The 26523-nt window shown below is 34.3% G+C and overlaps 1 protein-coding gene across 1 annotated transcript; it reads right to left on the bottom strand.

Annotated features, from left to right (window-relative positions):
• Positions 1-1484: 1484 nt before the first annotated feature.
• Positions 1485-26523, bottom strand: LOC121369367 (guanine nucleotide-binding protein-like 3 homolog). The gene is made up of 17 exons (XM_041494412.1): positions 26386-26523; positions 25588-25640; positions 24966-25020; positions 24485-24567; positions 23482-23610; positions 22964-23050; positions 18646-18781; positions 17775-17878; positions 16721-16865; positions 16278-16365; positions 8790-8901; positions 7906-7971; positions 7372-7514; positions 6731-6867; positions 4648-4865; positions 4008-4182; positions 1485-1926 (listed from the first exon to the last, which is right to left on the bottom strand). The coding sequence occupies exons 1-17, from the start codon at positions 26402-26404 to the stop codon at positions 1826-1828; spliced, it is 1851 nt and encodes a 616-aa protein (XP_041350346.1). The 5' UTR covers positions 26405-26523; the 3' UTR covers positions 1485-1825.

A 26523-nucleotide genomic window follows, 5' to 3' on the forward strand; every position in this document is an offset into this window, starting at 1 on the left:
AGGACATTCTGCATATGTCATCAAATATAAATCAAACATCTAGGGATGAATGTTTCATTACTGGAAATATTTTTGGGTTGTTGTAAAGATCTTTTTTTGTGCGATTTTTGTCTCTCTAATAACTAAAGGATTGGCTTGTTGAGCATCTGTCATTTGTTTACAACTTGTTTAATGTTATTGGTTAACATTCATTTTTAATTTGAAAGAATCATAAGACTTTTGTTTTTATACCACAAACATTTCTTTTGGAAGCAGTATTTGTTGTGTTTAATGCTCAAGTAAAGACGAGACTAGGGATTTTCAAAGCTATCTTTGTGCTACGAAATCATAAACCATCGTAGGCTGTGATGTCACTAAAGCACATGCCATAGCTTACAATGGTTTTATGATTTCGTAGTGTTAAGATAGCTTCGAAAATAGGGGCCCAGGGCCGGTGTTTATAAAAGTTACTCAAATCTCTAATGACATCACATGCATACAATTTGTATAGCTTTGCCATGACTTTTTTTTTTTTTATTGATTTCTTTTATAAAGTAAAAGTTTATTGGTAATTTTTATATAAAATCTGGGACCAACCTCGGTCAGTGTAGTAATTAGTATTGTAGAATATATATGAAAATTGATACGATAGATTTCATTCTAACTTTTGGCCAATATAGAGCAATTCAGTCTTAAGTAAACTTACTTAATTACAAATACATTGGAAGAACTTAATGGAATGGTTTAAAGTGAGGAACAGTTTATATAGAAATCAATTGAAACTCTTCCATATGTATGCAGTATGTTAATTCCCGAACTCCTTGCTTTCAGTGTGCATCACGCACACATGGATTCCTAGCTTAAGACTGAAATGCCCATAAGTACTTAGAATTTAAATGTCTCCACCAAAGATGATTGTTTTCTTTTGCATGTTAACTATTTTAATAGCAATTCCATTATTACCAAAAGTACTGCATTTCGTAGCATCTTTGTTAGTATTTATACCTCAGCACTGGTTCAAAATGCTGTTGTTTCTTTGCTTTTGAAAAGGTTGAACATCCTCAAATCATCATACTGCTTACATACAAGTTATTTTTATATACATAAATATTTATTTTCACATTTAATTTTGTACATATGTGGGGATTGACAATAAAAGATGAAATATTTACTGAGTTTTTGTTTCATAGATAATATTAGAAAGGTCATCCCAACTACAGCTTTAACTTGCCACCCTGTACATGACCAACTGATCCACCAGTCGGCTCCTATTTTACAGTGTACTCGTCAAACTGGAGCCAATTCCAAAAAAATAGTCAATTATACTGGTTATGCCTTTACATGTGTTTGGCATCTATTTTACATAGAAAATTACATATTTCAAACTATATTTGTTGTACTGTTAATAGTAATAAGAATTATGGTTCAGTCATAGATTTACAATTATGTGCAAACTGCGTTCTGTCAAATTGCTCGTCTCTCAACATAACTAAACAACATTCAAATAAGAAATAAGAATGATTTATTGTCAAGCAAACTTTTGCAACATATTTTTTACGGACATTTTTCCATGTGTCTTGAACCACCATATATAGTTCATCTGGCATTTTATTTACTGTCCTGACAATAGATCTCAATTCAGCCAGTTGATACTGCATTTTGTTTTATATACGAAATATTCTATTTTCTGAAAATTGGTTCTCGAAAATGTGTAATCTTGTGCAACAAACCTTCACAGTGATAATATGATGGTGCATGTGTCACAGGAAAACTGGTGTCGATCACAGAATGTGCACTGTACATCGAAATAAATATACAATTACATTTTTTATATTTTTGTCCATTTTCAAGTGAAGTCTGTTTCAAAACTATATTCATCATCTTTATCAGCGCTGCCCATGTTGAAAGCATTGGACATGGCATCGGAAAGCTGTGTGGCAACAACGTCTGAAACCAAAAGAAAACATTTATTACACTTTTATAACTTAAATGTTCAGGTTGAAAATGATAAAACACAATTTGGAACCAAGCAAAAACATGATTCTGATATAGACAAAGTTCACAGGGGTGGGAATTCTCCTCGGAACAGCTGCTTCCTCTCATGGAACATAGCGTTTCCTTGTATTTTAATCGTCCTTTCCTCCAAAATGTGTCGGATGGCACAAATTTTAACCTAGGATTTCAAGAATTTCCGGGACCCTCTAAATTTCCTCTTTTACAAAACTTCAGCATGTAGAATGCCAATTGCTATAAATGTGTTACCAGAGAGAGCTTTGTGAATTGGGCTGATGTTTAATAACAGATTATCAGCCGAGTCCAGGAAAACTGTACATGCACAATCAGATATTTCTTTTATTTGTCAAATATGAGACCGAGAGAAAGAAGCATGTCTACCAGCCTCATAATATAAATCTGGACAAGAGAACCACTGACGTTTTCAAAATCGTATCTACACACGGCAGTCTAAAGGATATTTTAACAAGGTTGTGACTGCTCCCACGAATCGTCCAAAAGCTGTGCTACCCAATTTACCTATAATATAGCTAAAGTCCAAACCAAATTGTTAACAACTATGATAAATTACTCTCCTACCTTTAATTACTGTTACATTTCCCCCAAATTTTGTCCAGACACAAGTTGTGAAAAAAACATTACAGTGACACAGATTCCACATATGAGACTGTAACAATGTCACCAGTATTGACTTCACTGAGATAGCATAGGGCAAAATACATGCAGTTTTCTGCCGTCTGCCATTTTGTTTTTTATGGAATACTCTTCAAGAGGGGTTAAAGGCTCCAAAGTATGTGACATAATTGATATAAAATCAATGATCTCTAGAGGTATCTTTAAAACCACAAACACTAATTAAAACAATAACATGACATCATCACATTTGCTTTTATATCGTAACATGTTATGACGTTGTTAGATTAAGTCATATCCTTTCACCCCTCTTGGAGAACATTCCATAAAAAGTCAAAATGACAGCCGTCACAAAATTACATCCTTTTTGCCCTATGCAATCTCAGCGAAGTCAACATAGCTGACATGGTTATCATCTAGTATGTGGAATCTAAGTCATAACGTTTTTTTTCAAGATTTCTTTCTGGACTAAATGTGCGTAAAATTTAACGAAAAATAAAAGTATTTTCCCATGTATTATGCGCACCGGTGTATAATGCGCACCCCCCACTTTGAATGTTTATTCCAAGAAAAAAAACATGAACCACAATATAATGTGCACCATTTTTTTAAACCACAAAATCGACAGTGAATACAAGATGTACCGTTTTTCCCCCGTCACCAAAATTAACGAAAAGCGAAAGTCGAAAGAATCGGTGTATTCAAGAAACCAAGAAACAAAACTTAAGTTAGGTATTTGAGTACATAGACCTACATATCACATTAAACAAAGGCTAGTACTTGTGTACTTACATACCACAGACTTACATGTGCATAAATCAAAACAAAGTTATATACCCATACACTGTAAATGACTAATAAATAAATGAAAACAAAAATATAGCATATACATTTGGTTCTCATGGCTAACGTGAATGCGCGAGATTTCTAAATTTATAATAGTGTGGTATATTTCCGGTTTGCCGGAAATGGCCGAATTAAATCTCATGGAAATTTAAAATATTTACGGTCCAGTTTTGTCAGTTTTGTGCACTTTTTGGTGAGGTATGGATACTTTTGTAGATTTATTTTGCATTTATTACAACCATCACAAGTGAAAAGCGATTTTTAAGAGGGTTTTGGCATTTCGTTGTAATGAACACTGTCAATAACCTGTAAAGTACCGTAAACTACCGATCGGCGATTTTTCATGGGTGATCGCTGGACATTTTTAAAAGATATTTTTTCTATTGCTATGTATAGTTAGCACCACCATTTTTAACCTGTATTTTCTGAAAAAAAAGTGCGCATAATACACGGGAAAATACGGTAGGAGAGCAATTTATCGTAGTTGTTAACATTTTGGTTCAGACTTTAGGAACAGTCTGATACAAAATTGTTACCTGATCGCTTTCTTTGCTTTTTCATTTTCTTGAATGCCAGTTTTTTAGCTTTGTTTAACTGAGGAATGTCAGTTTCCTTGTCGCCTTTAACCTTTGTCCTCTTGCCAAGGCTTGTTGTCGAGCTGGTTGTTGATCCTGATCTAGTACTGGGAAGAGATACGGTCAAAGCTTTTGGCTGAAACAAAAGTGAAGACGTACAGAAACATACCACATTACTTTATAGCTCTATGAGAAATGAACACTATAAAATGAATAAAGGTAAATATGTTGAGAGATAAATAACTGAAATTGTTTGGTATCTAGTGTGGTTATTATAATACTTGGATCTAGTGAGAAAAAAAAAAACCTAGAACTGGTTTATGACATCGTTAGCTACGGTATCAAACTATAAGAATTTAACTTGCAATGTTTGCATGAAATGAAGTGGTTACCAAGTAAACCAACATCACAGTACAGCATTTGATGTACTAGCCGTGGGGTACTGGTTGGAATGGGAAAACACCCAACTCCACTGATCCTGTGACCTATTGCATCTCGGACAAGAATCCCACCACATCGAATTTAATTATTAATTGTTTGAAGGTCACCAGAGATCGGTCTAGGTAACTGTTTAAAAGTCACAAGATATATGTTTAGTTACCAAACTGTCCTGATTGTCTGCAGTTTGTTCCATTTCCTCCTCCATCTCCTCCATCTCCTCATCATCCTCATCAACATCAACATCAACATAATCATCATCATCATCATCAACATCCTCCTCAATGCTCTCTTCAGCAGGCAGGTCCGACTCGTTGACGATCGCACCGAGTGGACCCATCGACTCCACCAGTATGTGATCGGCATTCTTTGGCTTCAACTCTAGAACAAGCGTTACAATAACGGTCATAGAAAATACATTAAAGGTAGACTAAACTCCAACAAGAGCCCTATGTGTTGGAAAGATGCATACCTGGACCACCAAGACATACTGACACTTTAACAAATGAAAAACGCGTAATTTTAGAATTAATAAAAAACCATGATTATTCCTGCTAACTGGGGGCAACCATTTTGTTTCATTTTTGTGACATCCGGTGGTATAGCTTGGGACGAAGTGACGTCAGCTCAGGTCCAACTTCTCTATTATGCACAGTGTAAACAATTGCTCTAATTTACAACAAGGCGCTTCGCTTTCATCAACCTGACTTGTAAAACAACATAAATGACTTGATAGTATAATAAACTATTTAAATATATTTCAATTTGCATCAATATAACGATATGGCGTTATAGTTATTTTAGTTTTTTTTTAAATCCAAAGAAAAAATGCATATTATTAGGCCTATTGGTAGGATACATTCGAGCAAAAATGACCACTCACGATACCCAAGTGATAATTTTTTTTTCTCTGGGACTACGTAATTGGTCAGTTTTGTGATTTTAGATGGGAAAGTCTACTTAATCAAGGGTTTTACAGAATTACTTACAGAATAAAGCTGGTAAAGTCCATTATGATTTGAGGTTATCACACAATACCCTGTGCTCTTCATAAAAGAGGCACGTCTTTTTAGTGTGTCTAGATACAGTGTCTAAGGACCATCTATATATACACCTGCCAATCAAGAACCACAGGTACAGGCCACGGAAAGAAAAGACCAATTAAGCAAGAAAACACTCCGACTATTATTTCAGTACGTGGGTTAATTTATATACAAAATATAAGACAGTTATTTCAACACTTTGACAATGGTGGTTTATTATGTATTGAAAAATAAACCACATATACACGTAGCTGTGTTACTGGGATGAATATTATTACAGAACATTGCGATGCATCCGCAAAAATCAAGTATGTTTTGTTTCTTCAGTTCGAAGACTAATTCCTGACGTGACATGTTAGGTATTACGTAACCACCAGCTCGCCAGAGGGCGTATTCCCTGGGATGGTACAAAATGGCTGCACAAGTTATATATAATAGCCGTCACATTTAACCGTTTTATTAATTAACTATACGATTATACTTGTTGATATAAAGCAATAATGTGCATTATGTATCGTTGAATATGCACACCAGTCCAAAAGCCTTACTTTAGCATTCCTTTAATAAGGAACTATTTCCTATGAAGTAATTCATTATTAATCCAAATACTATACAATTATCAACAACACAACTTTTAAACAGAACCCCTCGCTCAAACTGACCTAACCACAAACACAACAGATCTTCTTCTGTACAGTTATGAAGTTAATGACATGCATTATTAAGAACACAGCCCAGATTTTCTAAGCTATCTAGCGCTATATCGTAAAATAATTGTAGGCGATGGTGTGCATCATTGTGATCTTAGAGCTTAAATGGTGTGCATCATTGTGACGTTAGAGCTGAAGACAGTTTTATGACACTGTGGTGCTAAGATAGCTTCATAAATCTCCAGCTAAACAAGTAATAATTTCAAAAATAATTGTTATAATGAATGCACATACCTTTTTACTTATCGGCAGTTCAAACATAAGGCTTCAAGCTGGAACTACACTAAAATAAACTTGGTTTATAATGCACTATTGATCAAGTTAGAAACGGTCGATCCTCTTAACCACATTTGAATAATCAACATAAAATCAGGCCTAAAAATATTTTATGACTGACATGTCCAGAAATATGATCCAAGTCTTTACAATGATGTTTTAGAAAGCTAATCATATTAACGTGTCTTTTTTTGTACTGACGAATTTTATTATTTACCTTTCAAACAGTCTGCTTCTGCTTTTAGGATAGCATCGATGTCAAAAGACTTTCCCATTTGTGTAACAATCTCGGCACTGATGTGAGCTGGTAAAGACCTCTGTTCGGGAGGGTGGGTGAAATAGGTGATCTTACCACTGAAACAGACATTCACACAAATACACACATGCCTACACAATATTTTCTGTTTGGGGATTTCAGTGAACAAAACGGTGATAAACCCACCCCCCAAAAAAACCCCACATGTGTACCCATGAAAAATAACTATAAACAAACATGCTGAAAGTACTGCTAAAGCAAAATATATCCCCCAAATTGCCCAACAAATTGTTGGATCATCTAAATTCAACTCAAAAGTACATAAATTACTATGCATGGAAAATATATTTTTTAAATGTCAGCTCAATATTTTGACGCACTGCCATAGAAGTGCAGAAGACTATGTGGGACAGATGGACGCAATATCTATAGTCCCCTCCAGCTGGACCAGTAGTGGACTAATAACATAACAATATGAAACATACAAATCTAAACTAAAAAACCCACACACATTACGTTACAATTTGCAATAAACATTTGTTCTGTCACATCTTATCTTTTAATTTTCTTGTGACGATAATAAATAAAAAAGATTTTCTTACCACATCCAATCACTGAGGACCATTTTGGCTGCTTTCTGCTCATCTGGAATTCCTCCTTTTTTAAGTTTGCCCTGTCTTGTGGCCAGTAGTGACAGAAACTCACCGACATCTTTGTAGTCCGGCAAATTGTAGCGAAGCATCATCTTGAAACAGAGATTGTAATAAAGTAATAAAAGTCCATCTACGTCTGAAGCTTGTTCTAAGTCTAGCACTGTATAACATGTGTGGATTATATTACACTTTAAAATCTCATTACTTATACACTTTGATAAGAATTGGATCCATCTTGAGACTAATGGTGTGCTGATAATGATATAATTTTTTAAAAGTGACCATTTGTGTTGTACTGTAAGAGAAGTGGAACTTCATCTCCTTATAATCATCATATTTATATTCATACCAGTAATGACAACTCCAATCATGGTATTGATCTTCATACCAGTAATGACAACTCCAATCATGATATTTATCTTCATACCAGTAATCACAACTACAATCATGATACTAATAAACAATGTTCCAGTGATTAATTACCTGCTGTTTGTTACACCTCTTTAAAATGGCTTCCACCGGCTCCGTAGGGTCAGCTACAGTTTCAAGCTGTCAACACAAATTAAAAACAAACTGAATAAATAATGAGTTTGAACAACAGTTGTACTGATCAAAGTTACATTCTTACAAGTAGTCAAATTGTAGAATTGTCCACTAACAATAAAATCAGTCTGCATAATAAAAACTCAGGCAAGTTATGTTTTTTTAAAGGAGTGAAATTATAACTTCATCGGATTAAGCAATATTTTACACACTAGACAATACTACAAGATACTAGTGTATAATAGTACAAAGACAATATTATTCTACCACCCTACCTCGTCACTTACACACTTTAATATCACCAACTGATTACACATACATTTTACACACTAGACAATACTACAAGATACTAGTGTATAATAGTACAAAGACAATGTTATTCTACCACCCTACCTCGTCACTTACACACTTTAATATTACCAACTGATTACACACATTTTACACACTAGACAATACTACAAGATACTAGTGTATAATAGTACAAAGACAATGTTATTCTACCACCCTACCTTGTCACTTACACACTTTAATATTACCAACTGATTACATACATTTTACACACTAGACAATACTACAAGATACTAGTGTATAATAGTACAAAGACAATGTTATTCTACCACCCTACCTCGTCACTTACACACTTACACACTTTAATATTACCAACTGATTACACACATTTTACACACTAGACAATACTACAAGATACTAGTGTATAATAGTACAAAGACAATGTTATTCTACCACCCTACCTCGTCACTTACACACTTTAATATTACCAACTGATTACACACATTTTTTTGTAAAATTTAAAATGAAGCAATCACCTTGACAACATTTCTGAGAACTGTGTTGGTATCCGATGATGACCTTGCCATGACGACCCCTGGGCTGTCGAGAAGTCGGATATGTTTGTCTAACTGAACCTCCTGCATTGTTCTGCAGACAAAAAGAAAAAGGAGATTTTTTAGGAAGATATAAAAAATATAACAGTAATTGTACAAAACAATTTATCTTCCATAAAAAGTACTACTATATGAAGAAGAAATCTAGATAGACCAATTGTACATAAATTATGTTTTAGGTTTTATATATCTGAATTGAAAAGGAATATTCTTACAGTGACCTGAAAACTATATTCTTTATGGGGCTTCAAAAGATAACTGCTGTAACATTAATACCTCCCAAATAACTAGAATCTGAATAGCTTTTAACCCTTATCCTGCTGCATTCTTTTTGTTAAATTTAAAGAATTTTCACCTGTTCTACATTTCTAGTAATTTTATTAAAATCCATGGGCATTTTAACATGAAATTACACCCATATATACCATAATGATCCACCTACGTAATGATAGCATTTTGTAGATGGTTATTTTATTTATGTTACCATGGCAACAGCTGCAAATTTCAATATACAATTTTTTCATTAATAATTAAGAAAACATGAATAAAACACTACTATTTTTTGTTTAATTTAAGTGTATGCTGTGATTTATTAAGCATAGTGATTGATTTAAAGAAAAAATTAAGCAGACTGCCATTTTTTTCAGAATAATAGGGTGCAATGCACATACTGTCATCAACGCTTTTTTGTAAATTATGAAGATAATGTCCAACATTAACTATTATACATTTTTAGTAATATTATTAAAATCAGTTGACATTTCAGCATGAAATTACACACATATATACTAAGAATATCCATCTACATAACGCTAACATTTTATAGTCAGTTATATTATTTATGTTACCATGGCAACAGCTGCAAAGTTCAATATACCATATTTTCATTAATAATTATGAAAACTTTAATTAAAAACTAATATTTGTCTTTTAATTTAAATCTGTGCTGTGATTTATTAACAATACTGCTTGATGTAAAGAAAAAATTAAGTTGACAACCGCGTTTTTTCTGAAAAATAGGGTCAGATGCGCATTCGGCTATCATTGCATTTTTGTAAATTATGAACATAATTTCCAGCATTAACTATTATACATTTCTGGTAATATTATTAAAATCAGTTGACATTTCAGCATGAAATTACACACATATATACTAAGAATATCCACCTACGTAACGCTAACATTTTATAGTCAGTTATATTATTTATGTTACCATGGCAACACCTGTAAATTTCAATATACCATATTTTCATTAATAATTATGAAACCTTAATTAAAAACTAATATTTTTCTTTTAATTTAAGTCTATGCTGTGATTTATTAACCATACTGCTTGATGTAAAGAAAAAATTAAGTTGACAACCACGTTTTTTCTGAAAAATAGAGTCAGATGCGCATTCGGCTATCAACACATTTTTGTAAATTATGAACATAATTTCCAACATTAACTATTATACATTTCTGGTAATATTATTAAAATCAGTTGACATTTCAGCATGAAATTACACACATATATACTAAGAATATCCACCTACGTAAGGCTAACATTTTATAGTCAGTTATATTATTTATGTTACCATGGCAACACCTGCAAATTTCAATATACCATATTTTCATTAATAATTATGAAAACTTTAATTAAAAACTTTTCTTTTTTTTAAATTTAAGTCTATGCTGTGATTTATTAACCATACTGCTTGATGTAAAGAAAAAATTAAGTCGACAACCGCGGTTTGTCTGAAAAATAGGGTCAGATGCGCATTCGGCTATCATCGCATTTTTGTAAATTATGAACATAATTTCCAGCATTAACTATTATACATTTCTGGTAATATTATTAAAATCAGTTGACATTTCAGCATGAAATTACACACATATATACTAAGAATATCCACCTACGTAACGCTAACATTTTATAGTCAGTTATATTATTTATGTTACCATGGCAACACCTGTAAATTTCAATATACCATATTTTCATTAATAATTATGAAAACTTTAATTAAAAACTAATATTTTTCTTTTAATTTAAGTCTATGCTGTGATTTATTAACCATACTGCTTGATGTAAAGAAAAAATTAAGTTGACAACCACGTTTTTTTCTGAAAAATAGAGTCAGATGCGCATTCGGCTATCAACACATTTTTGTAAATTATGAACATAATTTCCAACATTAACTATTATACATTTCTGGTAATATTATTAAAATCAGTTGACATTTCAGCATGAAATTACACACATATATACTAAGAATATCCACCTACGTAAGGCTAACATTTTATAGTCAGTTATATTATTTATGTTACCATGGCAACACCTGCAAATTTCAATATACCATATTTTCATTAATAATTATGAAAACTTTAATTAAAAATTAATATTTTGCTTTTAATTTAAGTCTATGGTGTGATCTATTAACCATACTACTCGATTTAGAAAAAGAATTAAGTAGACAGCCAATTTTATTTTTGAATAATAGGGTCAAATGCACATACTACCATCAACGCATTTTTGTAACTTGACACTAAAAATATGTATACTATCTCTATTACTTTATATATCTTTGTCAAATGACACAAGATTTTAAAAAAGGTATATGCCCTTTCACTTCCTGTCATTTTCAAATGAACATAATTAATTCTGTTACCATGGTAACCAATGCAAAAAGAGGAACCGTTTCCCATATGAAATGTTTTAAATGAATTTATTTGAATACAAATCACTGTATAATGATGTAATAATAAGCTCCCAGCTGTTTACAAGAGATGGGTGAAAATTGTGAATTCTGTTACCACGGTAACCAATGCAAAACAGAACATTTCTAAAAAAATATCATTTTCAAGGACTGAGAAAAAACAACAATGTATAGTGACACAATTGTACTATGCCTGTAGAAAAGATATATGAAGCTTATTAATTCTGTTACCATGGTAATCAGTTCAAAACTATATGTTACCATGGTACCCAGATCGAAACTGTTACCATGGTAACCAATGCAAACTATTAGTTACCATGGTAAGGTATGTAAAACTGGATACTATTTGCTGTGTGCATGCAACTTTTGGGTCATACGGTCAAAAGTAAAGGACACCAGTAATCAATAATTTGAGGGTACTTGAAAACTCCACATCATAACTGCCACTACAAGGTGGTTATGACGTTTGGAATCTTTTTAAATTGGACACTGTATTTCATGTACACACTTTAAGCAGCAGCTATCTTACTATAATCATTCTAAAAATTATTAAAACGTATCCATTAATTCTCAAGATTTTAGGGTACATAATTTTACCCTTCATACCCTCTGGCAGAAACCCTGGACACTGATATTAGAATAATAGAAATAGTAAAAAGGATTTTATGCATTTCCGTAATTTATTGTGACACAAGATACTTGCCATAGTGCTTCACACGGTCACAATTGTAAAAAAAAAAAAAAATTGTCCATTCATCTAAAAAATGTTTTAAACCCAAAGAAACAAACATCAACATGTGAGCCCTAATTAAAATTCGATATGTACCGTATACATAATGTGTATCCAGTGTTAAACACTTATGCATGATACAAAATAGATCTAAACGGTCACCTGAGTAAATTGCTGACCACAACTACCAAACACATGGAGTGCGGAGCACCCATTTTCCTAGGGGGATTAAAATGACCAAATTCATGGTTTTGGGTTTTCCATGGGTGAGAGCAACTATCAAATAAATTTGGTTGGAAATGGTCTAGTATTTCTGAAAACATAATAGTTTAAATGCATTTGTCTATATGATAGATGGTTTAATGAATTTGTCTCCTACCTGAGGGGGGGGGGGGGGGGGCCCCAGGTAGGGGACACGACCTTAACGAAATTCGCAAAATTGATATTTGTATGGTATTCCTGGACACGATAATTGGCTTAATTTCCCCTATTTGTGCCCCACCTTTAGGAGAGGGGTAGGTAGAATGACCAAATTCACAAGGAAATGGGTCACGAATATGCAATTTCTATATAACTATTGTGACCTCCATCCCCACCTAGGGGACATTCACAAGTTATATACACTGGTCATCTATTTGCCTTTATATATTATTTGAATACTATCCAGGTATAGCATTTCGGGCAAATGAGCTGGCCTAAAACCTTTTAACCATGTATTTCCATCATTTTACTCTGACACAGTATTAGTTGTAATCCATGTAAAAATATGTAGTGATTCATTTGCAACCCTATATAGCTGTTCAGGGCTGTAACTAGGATTTAAACAATGAACCAATGAGCATGGAAGGTGCAAGACACCATTTTGCAGTCATTTCAGGAAAGTTACATACTTAAAACATCAGTATCAATAAACTATTTTTCTATTATTTTAACAACCCCCCCCCCCCCCCCCCCCCCCCAATGCATTCCTCCCACACCAGGGGCGGGATGCAGCCCAGTGGTAAAGCGCAGTTGGTTTGGGATTGATTCCCATCGGCGGGCTCACTGGGCTATTTCTCGTTTCAGCCAGTGCTCCATGACTGGTATATCAAAGGCTGTGGTATGTACTATCCTGTCTTTGGGATGGTGTATATAAAAGATGTCTTGCTACTAATGGAAAAATGTTGGGGGTTTTCTCTCTAAGACTACTAGTATGTCAAAATTACCAAATGTTTGACATCCAATAGCCGATGATTAATAAGTGTGCTCTAGTGGTGTCGTTAAATAAAAAATAAAACACACACACACACACACCATTGCCTGTACCCGTTAGCGGAGACCCTGCTGTTTGGCAGTAAAGCTAATATGAATAATAATTGTTGTTATCTAGATTCAGGGATTTTCGTTCAACTCTGGCAGAAATGTGCCTGCATGCCCAACAAAAATGAGAGCCCGTACGCTTAGGCCTATGCCGATTCATATATATATTTTTTTAATTTTGTGCCCTGTCGCTTAGGCCCATGGAGAGGGAGGTCAGAATGTGTTTATGTGTGGCACACAATGTAGTTGGAACTGATTAAAAAGTCAAAAACGTGAAACGCGTGACGCACAGTAGTCCGAGCGGACGTAGAAAATGTGCTCCATACCGCAATAGGTCACTTGAGATGTCACACAAGTAAATGTTTAAAACATTATTATCGGAATCATAAATTTATATTTGTGCAACTTCTTCTGACATGTTTATTGACGGAGTGAAAGAAGAAGAAATCACTGGCAGTTGGTCCCGCAAAGTAATGTATTTGGGTCAAGGGTCGATAATATAGGTCAACTACACTTCCAAGTTTTTGCGATTTTTCTTTGATATTTTTATCAACAATATAGGATCGTTTTATGATTTGTGATTATTACATCCAGAATACAACATTTTAATTGCATTAAATAATTTGTTTAATGATTTTTGAGACAAAAACAATGTTTCGGGTCGTTGCCTACACAACAGTGTCCGCCCTGCTAAAGTACGTGGAATGTTTTTATTTTTAATTGTTATTTTAAAAATTTTAGTTATTACCGTATTTTTAAAATAAAAAAACGTGATAACTTACTCTGAATCTATTGCAAACCATTATCCTACTGTAATTTTCACATTTTATATAGGTCCATATAGTTACCGCACGATTTTTTTTGGGGTGTTGCGTAACACGAAAAAGGACCGTGTCGATGTTCTAAAAAACGGTCGATAACTGTTGCATGGAAAAAAAATTGGAACTCGCGGTAAGGGTGTGTATACCCCCGACGCATCCACACCAATTGGTACCGTACAGGCCTGATGTACTAATCATAAGCGTACGGGATCCCGTTTTGTTTTGTAGGGGTGGGAGAGGGAGAAGGGCAGGCTAATTTGTGCCCGAATTAAACGAAAATACCACCAACTAATTTTTTTTATTAGTTTTAGCGTTACTGCTAACCAGCTATATATAATATAGGGTTTCAAACGAAGCATTACACAATTTTACATTGATTTAATTACAACTAGTATTGTAGGAGAAATGTTGGAACTACTAGTACATGATGAAAAGGTTTCAGGCCAGCTCAATTTGCCCGAATGTCTCTCGTATTCGCCCAAATTTTAGATTTTGGTACTAATAAATTTATAAAAATACAGTAGATCCAACAGTGCAACACAACTACAGTTTACCTCATGATGATTAATTTATCTGTATAACATTTGCAGATATGTGTGCAGGGAATGGGTCGACCCCCACCCCCTTTCCGGTCCCTGCTCGAGCAGATTAAAAAAAAAAAAAAAAATTCAATACATATTCCGTCGGAGCATTACAGAAATCCCCTATAAACTTCGCTCTCCAGACACCCCTACCTAAAATCCCTGCACACATGCCTGATTTTTAAAAGATTGTCATCCACCATTATTACAAAAAATTAACTGCTTATATACGCTTATTCATAAAACGCCATGCACGGCACACACACACACCCCTCCCCACACACCAAATCCTTGGATCCGCGACTGGTACAGTAATAAAAACAAAAAACCGGTGGCGCCACATAATTATGTGTGACACGCAACGAGAATGTTTTGTGATTGGTTATTGAAAATAATGTAGGTCACGGTATTCTGCAGACTACTTCAGGAGATATTCATAACCTATCGTTTATAATTCATTTTTTTTAAAATGAGAACAAATATATATCCACTCAGTAGTGATTAATACTAATGTGAATGTTGAAAAGGAAAAACTGGCAGAAAAACAACACACAACAAAACAACGACGAACACCGAGCACATGTGCGTATTCGATCATATAGTCGACGTAACTGTTCAAGTAAACATAGTTAGTTAGAATATCGTCTGCTGTAGTATAAGTAACCACGTTGTAATTATTAATGAAAACAGTTAGCCGCACATGCAAGCAATGTGTACTACTGCTGTCAAATTGTATGGCGGGAAATGTGCTGTCACATGACCTGTTGTTTATAAATAGAAACAGGGAAATGGCGCTTTTCGACGACTGTTTATGCCGTCGGATTACAATTATTTGATTGTGTTTGTACCTTTTTTAGGCATTAAAAGTGATACTTTTTCTAATTTAATGCAACTGTCATAATGTAGTTCATATATAATAGTATATTATGACAACTTTGTAGAGATAAAAGAAACCGCTACCAAAAAGACAAGAAACAATAACAAACAATAGCACGCGCCATTTGACGGGTCATTTTTGTTTTTAAAAAAACGTAAGATGTACAACAGCAATTTAGCAAATATTTGGATATGTCATTCTAAGACTATTTATTGACATTTTCTTACTTTGTTTTTGACAAAAATGTCAACAATTAATTTAGAAAACGATTTTTAAATGAAAACAATGCAAAGTGACGTCATTGTGATGACGCTTGACGTGTATACACGTCAACGGCACGATAAGGGTTAAAACATGCACCTGTATTACAGTAACTAAGATTGTCATCCTTGTAATGAAAACTCACTTGGTGATGCCCGGCATTCCTCCAACATTACACACTTTGGATCGTTTCAAACTGTTGATTATGCTGCTCTTTCCGGTGTTAGGGAAGCCTAAACAAAATCATTTGAATTATGATAATTTTTCATTTTCCATAATGAAATCATACTTTAACACAAAATTATGAATAATTATATTACATACCCTACATTATATCAGAAAACACAATAAGGGAGTTGAGAAAGGCATTTTAAATAATTTTTCCTAAGCAAACAATAGTGACAAAGGGAAGACAACATAATCCAAAGTATTAAAAACGTATATGAAAAGCATGATTTACTCCCACCAATTTACATAAAATGTCCATTTGTGTATTTCTTAAAAGATATATATTTTACATTCCATAAATATAAATTTCCAAGTTTCAAATAAATGTACTAAATACCAAGTTCCTGCTGCAGAACTTACCAACAACACCCACTCGAATTGTTCTTTTAACGTCCTCACTACGGGCATAGTTACCAAGCAGTTTCATCAGAATATCGGCACCAAGACAGAGACTAGTTTGACGAATTTCATCATGCACTGTGGATATATTCACTTTTCTCCGAGCCTACAATGAATGTAAGACATAAACTCAATAAATTAATGTTTCACAATCAAATACACAAGACTTGCAGAGACTTAAAAGTAATATGTAACCTTTATGGTCAATCTGAACAGATGTTCTATTCCTGTTTACATAATATTATGATCAACATTAAACAAACAAAAAAACAAACAAAAAACAATTATTATTTTAAAAAGTTGTTTTATTTATTGACCACTCTTGGGCACATTGATTTATTAACCATCGGCTATTGGATGTCAAACATTTGGTCATTTTGACATGTAGTCTTAGAGAGGAAACCTGCTACATTTTTCTATTAGTAGCAAGGGATCTTTTATACGCACCATCCCACGACAGGATGACACATACCATGGTTACTGACATACCGGAGGTGGTGCTCTGGCTGGAAAGAGAAATAGCCCAATAGGCCCACCAATGGGGATCGATCCTAGACGACCGTGCAACAAACGAGTGCTTTACCAATATTAAAAAGCAGAAAGAAAACATGACACTTGAATATTATCATTTTGATGTGAATTTGTCTTACCAGGTTATTAATCTGGATCCGTGTTAAAGCCTTGAAAGCCACCGTAGGAAATTGTCTTACCAGATTAGTAATCTGGGCCTGTGTTGAAGCCTTGAAAGCCACCGTAGGAAATTGTCTTACCAGGCTATTAGTCTGGGCCTGTGTTGAAGCCTTGAAAGCCACCGTAGGAAATTGTCATACCAGATTAGTAATCTGGGCCTGTGTTGTGTTGAAGCCTTGGAAGCCACCGTAGGAAATTGTCTTACCTGGTTATTAGTCTGGGCCTTTGTTGAAGTCCTCAAAGCCACCGTAGGAAATTGTCTTACCAGGTTATTAGTCTGGGCCTGTGTTGAAGCCTTGAAAGCTACCGTAGGAAATTGTCTTACCAGGTTATTAGTCTGGGCCTGTGTTGAAGCCTTGAAAGCTACCGTAGGAAATTCATTTCTCAGATGTTTCAGCCAGGCCTCCACATTCTCCCTCGGTACGAGGTCTGAAAAAAAATCCTTTGTGATTACTCAGTTTATCACAATACTGAAGAGTTCATACCTGCTACCAACTGACCTCTGTTTTCCAAGATAGTGTATGCATAATTTAGGGAATATTCACAAAAGCCATGTCCAGGGTAATACTGCTTTACAATATCGAAAATAACATGCACACACACTATTACAGCAGTAATCACACACACACGCACACACACACATACATGAACACCCACTCACACACACTATTACAGTAGTAATTATATGAGTTCTCTAGTTCCATCCAGCTGTAAGTGACGAAAACAACAATAGACACTAGACCTCTATTCCTGAAAGAAAAATCCATGAAATAAATGGATGTCTGAAAATAGTATTACATATTAAATATTTGAAAATCTCCATTTTCACCAAAAGGTATCAGACTACTTTCAAAAATAGATAAAATAATCATAAATGTTTCTTGAAAATTTATATTCCATTGCAATATCCTAATAAAACATGCTTTGGGATAAAATACAACAAGTATCTATTTACATTCTAACAAGACATGACCTGGGCAGGTGCTTATAAAACTTTTAGAGTCCAGACTTAATCTTTAATGACGTCACACGCATACAATTTGTATGGTGTTGTCATGACATCACTGGCTCAGATTTATTAAAGTCTCGAGTCTAGCCCTGACCTAAAACAGCACATGTACCTATTTTGTTAAGCACGAGAACCAGACTCTAAAGGTTCTATAAGCACCAGTCCTGGACTAAAACAGCACATGTACCTATTTTGTTAAGCACGAGAACCAGTTTCTTGTCTGTCCCACTTTCGAGCACAGCCTGCTCCACTTCCACACACCGACTACCGAGCGGGTCTCTCGCGTCGAGGACTTCGAGAACCACATCAGCCGCGTCGATCACCTGTAACAACACAGGGTACAACTATTCTGAAATTCGGGATGTATTGTAGAATAAAACAAATATAACGGGTCAGATCAAAAGCACATTGATTTATTAATCATCGGCTATTGGATGTCAAATATTTGGTAAATTTGACATACAGTCTTAGAGAAGAAACCGACTAAATATTTTCATTAGAAGCAAGGGAACTTTTATATGCACCATCCCACAGACAGGATAACAAATATCACAACCTTTGATACACCAGTCGTGATGCACTGGATGGACCGAAAAATAGCACAATAGGCCACCAATGGGGATCGATCTCAGACCGTGCATCAAGCTAGCACTTTTCCACTTGGTTACGTCCTGCCCCTCTGTTTGCAGTGTTGCATAAAGTACTCGCCTGCTCGCCAAATGTGAGTAAAAATTCTGATGGACGAGTTAAAAAATGAAAGTACTAGTCCGAAGGGGCGGGACGATCGGTCTTTTTCTGACTCAGGGGTTCAAAAATCCCATCGCCCGACGCCCGTGCCAAGTGGAATTTTCATGCCGGGCAAGTAATTATGTTAACTGCATATGCCCGATGACAAGTGACTAATGTAACACCTAAAGCCGTTTTAAAATGTTGTTACAAATCTCGGTAAAACCTTTGGAAAGAGTTCCGATCGTGCGAGCATTTACATAGCTCTAAGGATAACTCACCCTAACTCTAAATGCTGGAACGATCGGAACTCCTGCCAATGTGTTGACACACCAAAACTGAAAATAATGTGTTAAAAAGTTTGATAACAATTTTAGAGTTATTCCCCTTTTACTGTCGACTAAGATCGGTAATTTCCGCCACTGAACGTAATCGGTTCGATGATCTTCAAACTTAGGAATAACATCCAATACGCTTTACAGCTCATATAAAAGTAAAGTATACATGCCTTGTGTGTGCAATCATAATGTTTAATCCTTGCAAACATGGTAAATGAGGTGGGATACAGTTTAAGTGTCATATTCAAATTAAATTAGATGTTAATGTGGTTCTGGAATCTGCTCTTTGCAAATGAACGGGGAGGTAAAGCAAATTTATAATTTCCGAGTTCACTTGAACAGAGCATAAATATTATGAACTGTATGTTTATAAAAGATGCAAGACATTATAGTTTAGATATAATAAACCTTGTAGCAGAAAATACTTAATGTGTTTCAGTACTTTGCAAATGTAAATCTACGTTTGTGTAAAATGAACGGGTAAGGTGAAGTTAGATTTCATTAGCCCTACGCCATAATCGTGATGGTGCGTGCTATGCCCTCTAAGCATACATGAATATATTAATTTGTTCTGCTTTATTAATAGTTTTTAACAAATAAATTATGCTTAACAAGTTAAAAATACAAGGCTGCAATCGATGTACACCCCCTCCCCGGCATTTGCAAAGTAACAGAGCTCATGTTTACTTTGAGGCCAGCCACGACTGTTTACGAGAGACTTTTCTCAGCTATTAACAGGGTAAAAACACCACAAAGAAGTGTTCAGGGGCAAAAAAAAAAAAAAAAAAAAAAAAAAAAAAAAAAAATATATATATATATATATATATATATATATATATATATATATATATATATATATATATATATATATATATATATATATATATATATATATATACTGTCGGTAGCCAAATTAGCCACTGGCTAATTTTTACAAAAAAATGGCTAATACAATTTGCAAGTGGCTAAAATTTTGGCTAAGCCATTTTCTGTCTTCTGAACAAATGGTTACATAATCTATCCGATACCTCAAACATAATAATAATACCAAATATTCAATTAGCGTAATAGCGATCTCGCAACCGGTAACAAAAAAATTGTGTCATGCATAATTTAGCGTAGGCCTTATAATGTTTGCTTATTTTAATAATCACAGTAATTAATTTTAAAGGCATACATTCAACATGTATGACAGCAATGTCTGGAAGATATGTAACTTGTTATTTTTACTTTGTAAAATCTTTGAACCAAAGTAATAAAAACAGCCCGACAAAGCGTGTCAATTTTAATACACATGCCAGTTCAGGGCCGAAAGACATGTAGGGCTATCTCATGGGCCGAGTTCAGCCAGACCGATCGAAAACAAAACGTTTGCTAAACAGGTTTGTGCGCTTCACGTTAAACCAAATGGATATGACGAACACCAATCACATTGTTCGCGAACGTTAGGAAGAACGTTCGTTGGCTGAACTGAGGACAGCTCTCGGTGCGAATATACGTCACGTCAGCCGACACCCACATGTCAAGAGACATTGTTGCATTAAACAATACGATTATGCAAAAGTAAATCTTGATGTAAATTTGTAGAAAAACAATAGTTGTTCGCATCAATGAATACCTAACTGCAGTTTTTGTTTATTCCATTGTCTTTGTTAATTTCGTACCCTTGGTCGAGAGCATGCATGCAAATCGCTATCGCAGGAAATGAACATGCAGTATTTATACAAATTGCAGTTAAATGTACACTGAATAAAAGTAGTTTACAATAATCATATTTGTTAGATAATTTTAGCTCTAAATTTGTAAGACTGTGAGGTGACATTTAATAAGTTAGCTGGATTTTAAAAAGACCGTAAATTTTAATTTTATTAACTTTCTTTCTTTTTTCTTTCTTTTTTTTAAATAAATGAATGGAGTGAAGTCGGCATTCTTAGCCGAGGTATTTTGCAAGCAGAAATCACAACAAGCATTTAAGACGACACTGGAATCAACAGAAACAACATGGCACAAATTATGAAATTGTTTGGGGTGGGGAATTGATGGGTCACTTTAAAAAAAAAGAAAAAAAGAAACAAAACAATTCAATTTAACATAAAGATTGCTATTTAAAGATATAATGAGCTCTATATAAAAAAAGCTCTCAAAATTTTATTTGGGAAAAAAGGAAGAAAGAAAAAACAACTACCCACCCCCATATTTCTGTATGTTTGTTAATTTAATGTCATAGGCCTTAGAAGTGAGGGTGGGTGTATGGGGTACTGGCTTCAAACTGAAGATAATGCATAACCCCATCCCCACCGCACCCCCGCTGAAAAATCAAAGTAATATATTAACTGCCCCTACCCCCATTGAGGTTTTGTTATTCCTATTCATTCCAGTTTGTACACAATTAGCTGAAAAAGATACATTTTCATATTCATATATAAATACTCTATACAGTACTGCGTAAAACAAATTTGGCTAAAGCATTTTCAATATGGCTAATAAAAATTCCATTTGGCTAATATTTTGGCTTACAGGTATTTTTGATCCAGGGTGAGCCCTGAAATCCCTAAACATTTTTAAACCAATGCCAGCCATAAAAGAATGGCTCACGAGTGGAGAGGGGGCTCACGAGTGGAGAGGGATCTCACAACATCCACGGTCATACAAGTGGTCACTAAGGCATACATCGACACAATAATTATATTTAGATGAACAAGTGGACACTCCCAAACAAATAACAAAGTTTAAATCAACAAATGGACACTATTTAAAAAATAAAGTTTATATCAATAGAGAAGACAGTTGATACTACTGGACAGACATATACATTTAGTACTTCCTAGGTAAGTGTTGTAACCTATTGGCAAAATTCTTTATTTGTGGAATTAAACCAATTACTTTCAAGATTATTACACTATTAAGCACTGTATTAAATTAAATAGGAGTAACACAATTGGTTACCTTAAGAAGTATGGGCAAGTGGAAAAATATATGGGGCAAGTGAATATCTGATTGGCACTTGCCCTGTGGCAAGTAATTTTTTTGAAAATGTTTGAACCCCTGTGACTGACCATAATGTTTGTTTTTTTATCCATCGAGAGTGCATCAGAGATGTCAGAATTCCAAGCCACTCAAAGAAACAGTTTGGAATTATGAAGAAATACACAATAAATGTACCACATTGACAATAGACGACTCCCGAGTTCTGAATTGTGCAAGTGTGACATTCTGGAAATAGAGCTGGTCAAAGGTTAATATTTTCTAGAAATGGCTTGTTTATGTTGAAAGTATGATACCAGTGTGTTTTGAATAGATTGTTCTGTTAAATACATGCGGGGTGTCACTTGAATTTTGTGATATTTAATAAGGTGAAATCTAATATTTATGGATATGGATCACACAATGTCTGACAAGAACAGATGTATGCATTAATTTGTGGTAAGTATGTCAAACAACCTTTTTAAATTCTTTGTAGTAAGCTTTCAGAGATGTTTCCATCTTCTTGCCAGACACTTTGCCATCTGTCTCGGACTTTAATAATTTCTGAAATATAACAAATAAATTGCAGTTGATGAAATCTATAACTATAAAGATGCAAGACAGACGTATGTTGTTGCTAAATTAACAAATGAACAAAAATCAGCAAGGCTAGCTCTGGGTGAGAAGAACATTTGACCAAATCATCTATTAAGCTTCAAAAATGGCGGAAGATTATTTTGTCAAATTAAAATAGTTTGCCAGAGCTAGCCATGTAAATGTATTAAAGTTTTTTTCTAAATTAGTTTTTTCTAAATTGCACTTTGTTTTAACAATTTTTTAATCTATCCAAACCAAGCAAGAATATTATTCAACCATTAATTTTGACAAGAAATTTACAGAGATATATTACATGAAGTACAATCGTATGATGGTACATAACAAAATATCCCATGGTGAGCTCAAAATCAAATGTTTTATAGTATGTGTCAACAAACCCGTTTTTCAAACTCTCTCTGCTTCTTGTAAGCATCCTGAACAAGATTATCGAGATTCCGTTTCTTAGTGAGCAGTCTTTCCCGTTCCTTCTTCCGCTTTTCTTTCAGTCGGTTCTGTTCCTCTTGAGCCTAGGCAAAATCAAAATCAAATTAAGACTAAACAAGCATGTTGAGAGTACTGCTAAAGCAATACACGTCCCCTACTGGACACAACAATTTTTCGTATCTCCTAAATTCAAGACCAAACATCTGTGAAAAGTGGGTAAATCACCATGAAAGTTAAAATGATCAGTAAAAATACATGATAAAGCTATATACAAAATTTCACCTCAATATTTTCAGATAGGCCTATTGCAAAACAAATTTTCATATCTCCTAAGTTCAAGAGCCATAAATGGGTAAATTGTCATGAAAGTCAAACTTGATTTGTAACAGTACATGATAATGCTATACACAAAATGTCAACTCAATATCTCAAAGCCTTCTGCAAAAAACATATGTGGAACAGACGGATAGACAGACAGAAGGAAGGACGGAGATGAAACCCATAATCCCCTCCAGTTGGGACCGGTAGGGGACTAAAAACAATTCACATACTGTCAGGAATAATCAAAATCAAAACAAAAGTGCCATACTTCTTTGTCAGTTAACTTGAATACTGAATATTTAGTTATATTCTTACGTGTTTAGTTGTGTAGCTTAGTAGAAGAGCACTCGTGTCTGAGGTGAATTCAAATTTGTTTAATCAAAACCATGCCGATTTGTCCAAGGCAATAATATTTACCGTCTTGTCTATGTGAAAGTGAATGTAAATTATCCCAATGCTGCTCATCAGTAAGAGTAGCTTGTATATAGCAAGCATTCTCTTTATCGACCAAGTTTTAATAACTTTACGTGAGACTCCAAATAGCTGTAGTTTAAAATATGCTAAACAATGCTTCATTTCCTTTTACAAACTGGCCAATCAAGTTTTGTTTTAGATCCAGCAAGTGTCTTATCTTACCCTAATTTTCCTCTTTTCTGCTTCCTGAAGAATTTGTTCTTTGAAAGGAAGGCTGTTTGGAATTCCTGGGTCTTTCCGTTTTTCTGAAATTACATGTTAAGAAAAAACAAATAATAGCCTTCTATAAATATTTCAAGTACATGACACACAATATGGCTGTAAAAGAAGAAACCAGCAGACTTTTCCTGCTGGGTTATAATCATGGTGTCTAAAATAAACGTTTACATGTTGCAACAAATATACTTCACATGTTCAACACAAAAGACAACAGAATGTAAATTGATATTTTACTTGTCAGTATTGTCAGATTTGGAAGGTGGAATTTTACAGATGGTGTAAATTATTTAACTGCTGGCTGATGGCTGTAGTATCTCTGATTAACAGTAACTGTAAATACTAGGTATGTATGAATGTATATGTGTGTGTGTGTGTGTGTGTGTGTGTGTGTGTGTGTGTGTTGTAAAGATTCAAATATACTTACTCTTATGCAAATTTTTCTTCTCATCTTTTTTCACCTTTTTCCGATGTTCTTTAACCTATAAATATAAAATGTTAAATAAGTAGTGTAAGACATATTAACAACATAAACTAGGACAAACACATGTGCCGTCTTCAAACACTGTATTGCCCTTCAAGCACATTAGTTGGCAGGGGTGACTCTTAATGATGAACAAAGGGTCTTGAATCCTTATTATTGATAAAGTAATAAATTTTTATTTTGTGCAAGGTGGAGTATCGACACCACTGAACTATATTACATATATGTTATGCCCTGACCACCAGACATCGCTGTTTAAAGGGAGCTATCACTCTTACTCCAAATCACTTCCCTGAGACTACATCATGTGAGGGGAGTAATTTTTAGCTCTACTCTTTAGCATATAAATTTATATGGTATCAATATGGTAATACTGTAAATTGCTCCCCATAATCTAAGTTAGGGGAGCACTTAACCACTGCCCTCAATTTTCTTCGAAGTATGCAAACCCCAATTAAAAACATACAGTTCTGCACTTGGTAGGGTGTCACAATCATACAGCAGGTATGGTCTACCGAAATGTCTTATCACAATTACATGTACTAAATAATCAGCCCTGCTTTACCTTCTTTTCAACTTTGTATCGTATCTTAGCCTTTAATCGTTTGCTTCTCTTTTCTGAAAATAATAATAAAGCACAATTTAGGCTATTATATTCATAGTGTTTTCCCTAGAAATATGGCAAGGTGTGGAAAATTAAACTTTTGGGGCATGTTGACCATTCTTAGGGCACTTCGTTTATCATTAAAGATAACAAAATTTATTTGAAATAAAAATAAATGTAATTAATATGTTTGAAATTTACTACAAGTTTTTTTATTTTTCTAAATTGCACACAAAAATAGTATTATCTTATTATTTCCAAAACACTTTTTTTACTTTTATTTTTACATCAAACAAAACTGAAATTATTTACAAAATACATATTTGTTGGAGGATGGGACAGACTATTTTAAGTATCTTAGGGACATAGTGGCATAGCATGGGCGAGACCACCGGGGCGATTGCCATGGGTGCAAAATTCTGAACTGGTGGAAGCGATTCTGGGAGTGCTAATGGTGCAATGGTTGGGGGCGCAATACTTACCTTGTCCCGGCAACCCACGCTACGCCACTGCAGGGACTGAATAAATTTTCGGACCAGATTTAACACAATGCATCAATCTTTGAACTGTTAGGTCATATATATTACAGACACACACACACACAATGGTTCCATTTTTGCCAAAGAAAATGGTTCTGTTTAGGTAGTGGTCCTGTTTTAGCCTGATCCCCGATTAAATCTCGAGCCCTGATAATTTTTTTTTTTAACTTGTGGGTTGTCGACAGCAGTGGGAGTGTAATTTTCACCAAACAAAACTTACTCATGAACTGTCGCACCATACTGAAAGTAAATATTTACTGAAAACAATATGATAAATAAGTACTACCGAATATTTACAACATAAACATACACTACAAACACGTGTATGTCACTAAAAAATAGTCTTGATCAACACAGG

Source organism: Gigantopelta aegis, chromosome 3 (genome assembly GCF_016097555.1).
Source record: "Gigantopelta aegis isolate Gae_Host chromosome 3, Gae_host_genome, whole genome shotgun sequence".
NCBI lineage: Eukaryota > Metazoa > Mollusca > Gastropoda > Neomphalida > Peltospiridae > Gigantopelta > Gigantopelta aegis.